Below are 12,962 nucleotides of genomic sequence, written 5' to 3' on the forward strand. Positions count from 1 at the left end.
TGTGTGTCTGCATGTCTGTCTGTCAGTGTGTCTGCGCGTCTGTCTGCGTGTGTCTGTCTGTGTGTATGTCTGTCAGTGTGTACCTGTGTATCTGTCTGTGTCTATCTGTGTGTCTGCATGTCTGTGTGTGTCTGTCTGTGTGTGTGTGTCTGTGTGTGTGCCTGTGTGCGTGTGTGTATGTCTGTGTGTGTGCCTGTGTACCTGTCCACGTGTCTGTCTGTGTGTGTGTCTGTGTGTATATCTGTGTCTCTGTGTGTGTATCTGTCTCTGCCTGTGTGTCTATGTATCTGTCTGTGTGTGTCTGTCTGTGTGTGTGTGTCTGTGTGTGTGCCTGTGTGTGTGTGTGTATGTCTGTGTGTATGTCTGTCAGTGTGTACCTGTGTATCTGTCTGTGTCTATCTGTGTGTCTGCATGTCTGTGTGTCTGTCTGTGTGTGTGTGTCTGTGTGTGTGCCTGTGTGCGTGTGTGTGTGTGTGTGTATGTCTGTGTGTGTGCCTGTGTACCTGTCCACGTGTCTGTCTGTGTGTGTGTGTGTCTGTGTGTGTGCCTGTGTACCTGTCCACGTGTCTGTCTGTGTGTGTGTCTGTGCAGTGTGAGCTCCACATTTGAGGAAGGGCAGACTTGTATCAGAGACGGTACAGCAAAGGTTCACTAGACTGGACTCTGGGACGTGGGGTTGTCCTTTGAGGAGTAAGTGAGGCTTATAGAAGAATGAGAGACAGCCACTTGTTTGACTCTGGAGGGACTTGACACAATAGAACTGTGTCATGGTGGATTCTATGTTTGGTTCTATGATGTTAACTAAATACCAAATTACTCACCTTTTTTCTGATCCGTAGCCTCTGGGGTTTATTGCTGCTGAGATAATTACAATCAGCGCTGAAACAGCATAGCCAGAGGGATACAGGTAACTCCGCCTGATAATGTGAGTGTGGGTATAGGCTTTGACTGTAAGATGCCTGCACGCCATGAAAAGCTGTAAGGCATCCAGGAGCATCCAGGCAAAGACCGTTAGGAAAAGGTAATGTAGACATCCCGCTACCACTGCGCAAAGTATCTGGAGAAAATATCAGAACAATTGGTTAGTTTTCAGCTGTGTGTGAGGTCAGAGTGACAGAGAGAAACACGCAGAGGAGTCAGGGGGCCCAGGGATAAACACACTGACAGACACACACACAGACACACTGACAGACACACACACACACTGACAGACTGACAGACACACAGACACACACACAGACAGACAGAAACACACAGAAACACAGGCATGAGGCACACAGGCAGAAATACAGACAGACAAACAGACAGACACACAGACAGACACAAACGCAGAGACACACTGACAGACACACAGACACACAGGAGTGAGATACACAGACAGAAACACACAGACAGACAGAACACACAGACACACAGACAAACACACAGGAGTGAGGCATACAGACAGAAACACACAGGAAAAGATTTCCAGTCCCTCCTGCTGCAGCATTTTCCAGTCCCGCCAAGGCAAACGGGGATTTAAATAGTGTCTTGGCAACACATAAACAAATAGGCTGGAATATTTCTGTCCCACCTGCCACGGGAATCGGAGCTGGCGAGGGACGGACCATGGAAAGGTCCAATTACCTCGGGCAGGATTTTATGGTTTCGGGACGAGCGAGGCCGTACGATCCCGCCCAATAACAGACGCACAGACACACAGGCAGGCATATAGGCACAGTGGTGACAGACAGGCCCTGTGGTGACTGTCAGGCCCTGTGGCGGCAGACAGGCCCTGTGGCGGCAGACAGGCCCTGTGGTGACAGACAGGCCCTGTGGTGACTGTCAGGCCCTGTGGTGACTGTCAGGCCCTGTGGTGACAGACAGGCCCTGTGGCGACAGACAGGCCCTGTGGCGGCAGACAGGCCCTGTGGCGGCAGACAGGCCCTGTGGTACAGACAGGGAGGGCCTGTGGTGACAGACAGGCCCTGTGGTGACAGACAGGGAGGGCCTGTGGTGACAGACAGGCCCTGTGGCGACAGACAGGCCCTGTGGATACAGACAAAGAGGGCCTGTAGTGACAGACAGGCCCTGTGGCGACAGACAGGCCCTGTGGCGACAGACAGGCCCTGTGGATACAGACAAAGAGGGCCTGTTGTGACAGACAGGCCCTGTGCTGACAGACAGGCCCTGTGGTGACTGTCAGGCCCTGTGGCGACAGACAGGCCCTGTGGCGACAGACAGGCCCTGTGGCGACAGACAGGCCCTGTGACACCCAGGGGAATCCTGGTCCCACTGCCTGGACTCAGGGATGCGGCCTACAGATGGGGCTTCCTCACCTTGTTTCCTATCACTTTGTATCCTATCAGGAAAAGAATCTGTGCCAGGAAGAGGTTGATGCTCAGGTGCAGGTGCACGGTGGTGTTGCAGTTTTGGATGGAGTGACACTTGGTGAACACAATGATCGAGGCTGCCAGACACAGCAGGGAGATGGTGAGCCCAACATAGGTGATCACCGTCAGGGCAAAGTCATCCTGCAGCGAGAAGAAAGAGAGAATCACAGCCAGGGGGTAAAACCCTGCCTGGCAACAGCTGTCTGGCACTGTGTAGGAACACTCTGACAGAAATACATTGAATGTACAGCACAGAATGAGGCCATTCAGTTCAGCTGGCCCAGACTGATGTTTGACATAATCTTTGACTCCATTCTTCCTCATCTATTTATCTAGACACCCATTAGACGCATCTGTACTCAACAGAACAACTCCCCCACCAGTAGAAAGTTTCGTATTCCAATCACTGTTTGGGTAAAAATGTTTCTATTGAATTCCCTGGTGAACTTAATCAACTGGAGGTCTTGTGGCAAAGTGAGTTAGTGTCTCCACCTCAATACCAAATGTCTTGGGATTAAGGGCAAACTAAGGGTGTCACAGTGGTTAGCTGCTGCCTCACAGCGCCAGGGACCCGGGTTCAATTCCGACCTTGGGTGTCTGTGTGGAGTCTGCACATTCTCCCCGTGTATTTCCTCCGGGTGCTCCTGTTTCCTCGTCTCCTTGGAAAGACGGAGGATGAGGGGAGACTTAATAGAGGTGTATAAAATTATGAAAGGCATAGATAGGGTGAACGGTGGGAAGCTTTTCCCCGGGTCGGTGGTGACGTTCACGAGGGGTCATAGGTTCAAGGTGAAGGGGGGGAGGTTTAACACAGATATCAGAAGGACATATTTTACACAGAGGGTCGTGGGGGCCTGGAATGTGTTGCCGGGCAAGGTGGTGGAGGCGGACACACTGGGAACGTTTAAGACTTATCTGGACAGCTATATGAACGGAGTGGGAATGGAGGGATACAAAAGAGTGGTCTAGTTTGGACCAGGGAGCGGCGCGGGCAAATTGTTCTTTGTTTCTCGTTTCAAGGCTTCATTCTATGATCATCTTGCTGGTGCCAGTACAGAGCGAGACTGCGGATAGTTGGGAACCTGTCTCGGGGGCAGGGAGTTCATATGGTGTTCGTGGAAGTGGAAATGACTAGGGTTGGGAAGCATTTTCCGATCGGGGCCATTGTGATCTCCTGGACTCGTTTCGATCGCCTCAGGGGGTCGGAGAGGAATTTCCCAGATTTTTTTTTCCCCATATTGGCCCTGGGGTTTTCACTCTGGGTTTTCGCCTCTCCCTGGAGATCACATGGTCTGAAATGGGGGGGGGGGATAGTTAATAGGTTGTGATGATATTGGTGGATAGGATATTGGTATGTAGATAGGCTGGAAAAGTGGGCGGGGATCCTGGATTCAGGATTCAATCCTGGACCGGGGAGCGGCGCGGGCTTGGAGGGCCGAAGGGCCTGTTCCTGTGCTGTATTGTTCTTTGTTCTTGTTCTTCTTTGTTTCCTCCTACAGTCCCAAGATGTGAAAGTTAGGTTGATTGGCCGTGCCAAATAGCCCCTCAGTGTCCAAAGATGTGCAGGTTTGTGGGAGAAGATGTGGGGTTATGGGGATAGAGCCTGGATAAGATGCTCTGTCGGAGAATAGGTGCAGACCTGATGGGCTGAATGGCCTCTTTCTGCGCTGTCGGGATTCTTTGGCAGTGGGTAAAACTGGGAGAGGTTCCTGGTCAGTCAGAACCATTGCGTTGCTGTAGCTACATTAGAAGCCTCCACACACCGGCTCCATTGCCAACTCACTGGGTGAGGGAGAGAAAGATTGAACTTAATTGTGAAATATTATCTTCTATTTACACACCCTAGATTTGGTTGGAACCCCCGCTCCTCTGTTGGGTTGGCATGGGCTGTGCCAGGGACTGTAACAGGGGAGGCTGGCTGGTTGAGTAAACAGCCGCCAATGTCATGGTCCCTGGGTGGACAGTAACCTTGGGAGATTGGACAGGGCAGTGAGAGAACAGAATGTTTGACTCTTGGCTGAGTTTACACATTCATTGATTCTGGTAAAGACCAATGGTGTGGATTCTGAGATTGAGGTCAATGCTTGGGTTTAACTCCCCCCCCGCCCCCCCATGTCTTCGAGATTCGGGGTCCTTGACCTTCAGCTGAGAGGACAATTGATTGAACAACTCAACCGACAGTGCGGCTCTCCCGACAGTGCGGCTCTCCCGACAGTGCGGCACTCCCGACAGTGCGGCACTCCCGACAGTGCGGCACTCCCGACAGTGCGGCACTCCCGACAGTGCGGCTCTCCCGACAGTGCGGCACTCCCGACAGTGCGGCACTCCCGACAGTGCGGCACTCCCGACAGTGCGGCTCTCCCGACAGTGCGGCTCTCCCTCAATACTGCACAGGCTGCATCAGTCTAGATTGTTCTGCTCAACTCTCTGAAGCCATTAGACCATGAGATATAGAAGCACAGGCCACCCGACCTAGGATTGGTCATTTGGAGGTTTCCAGCTGCGTTCACCCCAAGGCTGGAAATCTGCACCCAAGGTCAACTGACCTTTACACATCTGTCCCCGCCCGCTACGAATCCCGTGGTGGACAGGACAGGAAAATGTTGTCCATTGGGCCTGCTCCGCCATTCAATCATGGCTGATAAGTTTCTCAACTCCATTCTCCTGCCTTTTCCTCATAACCCCTGATCTCCTGACCAATCAAGAACCTATCTATCTCTGTCTCAAATACACTCAATGGCTGGAATTTTACCGGTACGCCCTCCCCGATTCCGGGGGCGGGCGAGGCTCGGAAAATGGCATTCTCTGTTGGCATTGCACGGGATCGTACGAACCTCGGGCGGACAGGCCGGTTAAATTCTGCCCAATGACCTTGACACAGGTAGATAGGCTCTTGGTTGGTTCTGGTGGCAGTGAGTTCCACCGATTCACCGCCTGCTGGCTGAAGAAATTCCTCCTCATCTCGGTTCTAAAGGGCCGTCCCTTTACTCTGAGGCTGCGCGCTCGGATCCGAGTCTCTCCGACTATTGGAGACAAATCCGGATTTGAAAAACCCAACCTCCTGACTCTGTACCTGCTGAGTCCCAGTGTGAACAGAGAGCTGTTACGGATTAGGGGAACCAGGCGTGTTCAACCCTCCCCCCTCCCCCCCCAAACCGAGTTTGAGTCCAGATTTACCTCGAGTTCGATTGGTGCCATTAGAATGGCAAAGCTGGTCAGATGGTTACATTGGCACATGACATGCGTTTGATTAACGCCAAACATGGTACAGCCTTCTGAGGACCAGAAACTATCCACTGCTGTCCTCTTCCAGTACACACACTTTACATCCTCGGTGCCTTTATATTCCTGTACACAAGAATAAACTCTGTTAAACATCGTCCGAAACACCCAGCACCCACCACAAGACTGAACCATGGCCAATCAGTGCAACATTCACTCAGTACATTGATATTCCCATCAAACACTCCCCAGGACAGGTACAGCACGGGGTTAGATACAGAGTAAAGCTCCCTCTACACTGTCCCCATCAAACACTCTCAGGACAGGGACAGCACGGGGTTAGATACAGAGTAAAGCTCCCTCTACACTGTCCCCCATCAAACACTCCCAGGACAGGTACAGCACGGGGTTAGATACAGAGTGAAGCTCCCTCTACACTGTCCCCATCAAACACTCCCAGGACAGGTACAGCACGGGGTTAGATACAGAGTAAAGCTCTCTCTACACTGTCCCCATCAAACACTCCCAGGACAGGTACAGCACGGGGTTAGATACAGAGTAAAGCTCCCTCTACACTGTCCCCATCAAACACTCCCAGGACAGGTACAGCACGGGGTTAGATACAGAGTAAAGCTCCCTCTACACTGTCCCCATCAAACACTCCCAGGACAGGTACAGCACGGGGTTAGATACAGAGTAAAGCTCCCTCTACACTGTCCCCATCAAACACTCCCAGGACAGGTACAGCACGGGGTTAGATACAGAGTAAAGCTCCCTCTACACTGTCCCCATCAAACACTCCCAGGACAGGTACAGCACGGGGTTAGATACAGAGTAAAGCTCCCTCTACACTGTCCCCCATCAAACACTCCCAGGACAGGTACAGCACGGGGTTAGATACAGAGTAAAGCTCCCTCTACACTGTCCCCCATCAAACACTCCCAGGATAGGTACAGCACGGGGTTAGATACAGAGTAAAGCTCCCTCTACACTGTCCCCATCAAACACTCCCAGGACAGGTACAGCACGGGGTTAGATACAGAGTAAAGCTCCCTCTACACTGTCCCCATCAAACACTCCCAGGACAGGTACAGCACGGGGTTAGATACAGAGTAAAGCTCCCTCTACACTGTCCCCATCAAACACTCTCAGGACAGGGACAGCACGGGGTTAGATACAGAGTAAAGCTCCCTCTACACTGTCCCCATCAAACACTCCCAGGACAGGTACAGCACGGGGTTAGATACAGAGTAAAGCTCCCTCTACACTGTCCCCATCAAACACTCCCAGGACAGGTACAGCACGGGGTTAGATACAGAGTAAAGCTCCCTCTACACTGTCCCCATCAAACACTCCCAGGACAGGTACAGCACGGGGTTAGATACAGAGTAAAGCTCCCTCTACACCGTCCCCATCAAACACTCCCAGGACAGGTACAGCACGGGGTTAGATACAGAGTAAAGCTCCCTCTACACTGTCCCCATCAAACACTCTCAGGACAGGGAGAGCACGGGGTTAGATACAGAGTAAAGCTCCCTCTACACTGTCCCCATCAAACACTCCCAGGACAGGTACAGCACGGGGTTAGATACAGAGTGAAGCTCCCTCTACACTGTCCCCATCAAACACTCCCAGGACAGGTACAGCACGGGGTTAGATACAGAGTAAAGCTCCCTCTACACTGTCCCCATCAAACACTCCCAGGACAGGTACAGCACGGGGTTAGATACAGAGTGAAGCTCCCTCTACACTGTCCCCATCAAACACTCCCAGGACAGGTACAGCACGGGGTTAGATACAGAGTGAAGCTCCCTCTACACTGTCCCCATCAAACACTCCCAGGACAGGTACAGCACGGGGTTAGATACAGAGTAAAGCTCCCTCTACACTGTCCCCATCAAACACTCCCAGGACAGGGACAGCACGGGGTTAGATACAGAGTAAAGCTCCCTCTACACTGTCCCCATCAAACACTCTCAGGACAGGTACAGCACGGGGTTAGATACAGAGTAAAGCTCCCTCTACACTGTCCCCATCAAACACTCCCAGGACAGGTACAGCACGGGGTTAGATACAGAGTAAAGCTCCCTCTACACTGTCCCCATCAAACACTCTCAGGACAGGTACAGCACGGGGTTAGATACAGAGTAAAGCTCCCTCTACACTGTCCCCATCAAACACTCTCAGGACAGGTACAGCACGGGGTTAAATACAGAGTAACGTTCCCTCTACACTGTCCCCCATCAAACACTCCCAGGACAGGAACAGCACGTGGTTAGATACAGAGTAAAGCTCCCTCTACACTGTCCCCATCAAACACTCCCAGGACAGGTACAGCACGGGGTTAGATACAGAGTAAAGCTCCCTCTACACTGTCCCCATCAAACACTCTCAGGACAGGGACAGCACGGGGTTAGATACAGAGTAAAGCTCCCTCTACACTGTCCCCATCAAACACTCCCAGGACAGGTACAGCACGGGGTTAGATACAGAGTGAAGCTCCCTCTACACTGTCCCCATCAAACACTCCCAGGACAGGTACAGCACGGGGTTAGATACAGAGTGAAGCTCCCTCTACACTGTCCCCATCAAACACTCCCAGGACAGGTACAGCACGGGGTTAGATACAGAGTAAAGCTCCCTCTACACTGTCCCCATCAAACACTCCCAGGACAGGTACAGCACGGGGTTAGATACAGAGTGAAGCTCCCTCTACACTGTCCCCATCAAACACTCCCAGGACAGGTACAGCACGGGGTTAGATACAGAGTGAAGCTCCCTCTACACTGTCCCCATCAAACACTCCCAGGACAGGTACAGCACGGGGTTAGATACAGAGTAAAGCTCCCTCTACACTGTCCCCCATCAAACACTCCCAGGACAGGGACAGCACGGGGTTAGATACAGAGTAAAGCTCCCTCTACACTGTCCCCATCAAACACTCTCAGGACAGGTACAGCACGGGGTTAGATACAGAGTAAAGCTCCCTCTACACTGTCCCCATCAAACACTCCCAGGACAGGTACAGCACGGGGTTAGATACAGAGTAAAGCTCCCTCTACACTGTCCCCATCAAACACTCTCAGGACAGGTACAGCACGGGGTTAAATACAGAGTAAAGTTCCCTCTACACTGTCCCCCATCAAACACTCCCAGGACAGGTACAGCACGGGGTTAGATACAGAGTAAAGCTCCCTCTACACTGTCCCCATCAAACACTCCCAGGACAGGTACAGCACGGGGTTAGATACAGAGTAAAGCTCCCTCTACACTGTCCCCATCAAACACTCCCAGGACAGGTACAGCACGGGGTTAGATACAGAGTAAAGCTCCCTCTACACTGTCCCCATCAAACACTCCCAGGACAGGTACAGCACGGGGTTAGATACAGAGTAAAGCTCCCTCTACACTGTCCCCATCAAACACTCCCAGGACAGGTACAGCACGGGGTTAGATACAGAGTAAAGCTCCCTCTACACTGTCCCCCATCAAACACTCCCAGGACAGGTACAGCACGGGGTTAGATACAGAGTAAAGCTCCCTCTACACTGTCCCCCATCAAACACTCCCAGGATAGGTACAGCACGGGGTTAGATACAGAGTAAAGCTCCCTCTACACTGTCCCCATCAAACACTCCCAGGACAGGTACAGCACGGGGTTAGATACAGAGTAAAGCTCCCTCTACACTGTCCCCATCAAACACTCCCAGGACAGGTACAGCACGGGGTTAGATACAGAGTAAAGCTCCCTCTACACTGTCCCCATCAAACACTCTCAGGACAGGGACAGCACGGGGTTAGATACAGAGTAAAGCTCCCTCTACACTGTCCCCATCAAACACTCCCAGGACAGGTACAGCACGGGGTTAGATACAGAGTAAAGCTCCCTCTACACTGTCCCCATCAAACACTCCCAGGACAGGTACAGCACGGGGTTAGATACAGAGTAAAGCTCCCTCTACACTGTCCCCATCAAACACTCCCAGGACAGGTACAGCACGGGGTTAGATACAGAGTAAAGCTCCCTCTACACCGTCCCCATCAAACACTCCCAGGACAGGTACAGCACGGGGTTAGATACAGAGTAAAGCTCCCTCTACACTGTCCCCATCAAACACTCTCAGGACAGGGACAGCACGGGGTTAGATACAGAGTAAAGCTCCCTCTACACTGTCCCCATCAAACACTCCCAGGACAGGTACAGCACGGGGTTAGATACAGAGTGAAGCTCCCTCTACACTGTCCCCATCAAACACTCCCAGGACAGGTACAGCACGGGGTTAGATACAGAGTAAAGCTCCCTCTACACTGTCCCCATCAAACACTCCCAGGACAGGTACAGCACGGGGTTAGATACAGAGTGAAGCTCCCTCTACACTGTCCCCATCAAACACTCCCAGGACAGGTACAGCACGGGGTTAGATACAGAGTGAAGCTCCCTCTACACTGTCCCCATCAAACACTCCCAGGACAGGTACAGCACGGGGTTAGATACAGAGTAAAGCTCCCTCTACACTGTCCCCATCAAACACTCCCAGGACAGGGACAGCACGGGGTTAGATACAGAGTAAAGCTCCCTCTACACTGTCCCCATCAAACACTCTCAGGACAGGTACAGCACGGGGTTAGATACAGAGTAAAGCTCCCTCTACACTGTCCCCATCAAACACTCCCAGGACAGGTACAGCACGGGGTTAGATACAGAGTAAAGCTCCCTCTACACTGTCCCCATCAAACACTCTCAGGACAGGTACAGCACGGGGTTAGATACAGAGTAAAGCTCCCTCTACACTGTCCCCATCAAACACTCTCAGGACAGGTACAGCACGGGGTTAAATACAGAGTAACGTTCCCTCTACACTGTCCCCCATCAAACACTCCCAGGACAGGAACAGCACGGGGTTAGATACAGAGTAAAGCTCCCTCTACACTGTCCCCATCAAACACTCCCAGGACAGGTACAGCACGGGGTTAGATACAGAGTAAAGCTCCCTCTACACTGTCCCCATCAAACACTCTCAGGACAGGGACAGCACGGGGTTAGATACAGAGTAAAGCTCCCTCTACACTGTCCCCATCAAACACTCCCAGGACAGGTACAGCACGGGGTTAGATACAGAGTGAAGCTCCCTCTACACTGTCCCCATCAAACACTCCCAGGACAGGTACAGCACGGGGTTAGATACAGAGTGAAGCTCCCTCTACACTGTCCCCATCAAACACTCCCAGGACAGGTACAGCACGGGGTTAGATACAGAGTAAAGCTCCCTCTACACTGTCCCCATCAAACACTCCCAGGACAGGTACAGCACGGGGTTAGATACAGAGTGAAGCTCCCTCTACACTGTCCCCATCAAACACTCCCAGGACAGGTACAGCACGGGGTTAGATACAGAGTGAAGCTCCCTCTACACTGTCCCCATCAAACACTCCCAGGACAGGTACAGCACGGGGTTAGATACAGAGTAAAGCTCCCTCTACACTGTCCCCCATCAAACACTCCCAGGACAGGGACAGCACGGGGTTAGATACAGAGTAAAGCTCCCTCTACACTGTCCCCATCAAACACTCTCAGGACAGGTACAGCACGGGGTTAGATACAGAGTAAAGCTCCCTCTACACTGTCCCCATCAAACACTCCCAGGACAGGTACAGCACGGGGTTAGATACAGAGTAAAGCTCCCTCTACACTGTCCCCATCAAACACTCTCAGGACAGGTACAGCACGGGGTTAAATACAGAGTAAAGTTCCCTCTACACTGTCCCCCATCAAACACTCCCAGGACAGGTACAGCACGGGGTTAGATACAGAGTAAAGCTCCCTCTACACTGTCCCCATCAAACACTCCCAGGACAGGTACAGCACGGGGTTAGATACAGAGTAAAGCTCCCTCTACACTGTCCCCATCAAACACTCCCAGGACAGGTACAACACGGGGTTAGATACAGAGTAAAGCTCCCTCTACACTGTCCCCATGAAACACTCCCAGGACAGGTACAGCACGGGGTTAGATACAGAGTAAAGCTCCCCCTACACTGTCCCCCATCAAACACTCCCAGGACAGGTACAGCACGGGGTTAGATACAGAGTAAAGCTCCCTCTACACTGTCCCCATCAAACACTCCCAGGACAGGTACAGCACGGGGTTAGATACAGAGTAAAGCTCCCTCTACACTGTCCCCATGAAACACTCCCAGGACAGGTACAGCACGGGGTTAGATACAGAGTAAAGCTCCCTCTACACTGTCCCCATCAAACACTCCCAGGACAGGTACAGCACGGGGTTAGATACAGAGTAAAGCTCCCTCTACACTGTCCCCATCAAACACTCCCAGGACAGGTACAGCACGGGGTTAGATACAGAGTAAAGCTCCCTCTACCCTGTGTAATTAATGAGTTTCCTTTGATCACCAGTTCCAGTGAAGTGATAACGGATGTGAAACGATGAGTAACGGAATTAACCAGAAATATTGATGAAATATCACTTCCTCTGACATTGCCTCAAGGCTGGTGCCCAGTGACCTCCCCTCTTGTCTATTGCTCCAAACCACAGCTGACCTCCCAATCTTCACTGCAGTAAAAATAAAATACCGCAGACAGTGGAAACCTGACAAAAACAGGAAGTGCTGCAAACACTCAGCGGGTCTGACAGCATCTGCGGAGAGGGAAAAAACAGAGGCACCGATTCCGGTTGTTCTTCAGAATGGCCAGCATGGTGGCACAGTGGTTAGCGCTGCTGCCTCACAGCTCCAGGGTTCGATTCCCGGCTCGGGTCACTGTCTGTGTGGAGTCTGCACATTCTCCTCGTGTCTGCGCGGGTTTCCTCCGGGTGCTCCAGTTTCCTCCCGCAGTCTGAAAGACGTGCAGATTAGGTGGATTGGCCGTGCTAAATTGACCTTAGTGTCAGGGGGATTAGCAGGGTAAATATGTGGGGTTACGGGAATAGGGTCTGGGTGAATCATAGAATCCCGGCAGTGCAGAAGGAGGCCATTCAGCCCATCGAGTCCGCACTGACTGCAATCCCACCCAGACCCTATTCCCATAACCCCACGCATTTACCCTGCTAATCCCCTGACACTAGGGTCAATTTAGCTTGGCCAATCAACCTAATCTGCACATTTTTGGACTGAGGGAGGAAACCGGAGCACCCGGAGGAAACCCACGCAGATTGTGGTCGGTGCAAACTCGATGGGCTGAATGACCTCCTTTTGCTCTGTAGAGGTTCTACGGGGAAAGTTTGATGAAGCGTCACATCCGGAAACATTAACTCTTGTTTCTTTCTGCACAGATGCTGCCAGACCTGACGAATACTTCCAGCAATCTGCTTTTATTTCCCTTTCTTTGTCTCTTAGCCTCTGTGCGACTTC

At 52.0% G+C, this 12,962-nt stretch overlaps 1 protein-coding gene across 2 annotated transcripts in view; it reads right to left on the reverse strand.

The window, feature by feature from the left end:
- The window catches only part of LOC144507684 (adhesion G protein-coupled receptor E3-like), a 78,393-nt gene that overhangs the window by 15,568 nt on the left and 49,863 nt on the right, over nucleotides 1-12,962 (reverse strand). For both annotated transcript variants that reach the window (XM_078234876.1, XM_078234875.1), the window contains 3 exons: nucleotides 5,550-5,720; nucleotides 2,319-2,513; nucleotides 822-1,057 (listed from right to left, as the gene is read on the reverse strand). In XM_078234876.1, the coding sequence (XP_078091002.1) occupies nucleotides 822-1,057; nucleotides 2,319-2,513; nucleotides 5,550-5,720 (602 nt within the window). The remainder of the gene's footprint in view (nucleotides 1-821; nucleotides 1,058-2,318; nucleotides 2,514-5,549; nucleotides 5,721-12,962) is intronic.

The sequence above is a fragment of the Mustelus asterias genome, chromosome 19, assembly GCF_964213995.1.
Source record: "Mustelus asterias chromosome 19, sMusAst1.hap1.1, whole genome shotgun sequence".
In the NCBI taxonomy this organism is placed as follows: Eukaryota; Metazoa; Chordata; class Chondrichthyes; order Carcharhiniformes; family Triakidae; genus Mustelus; species Mustelus asterias.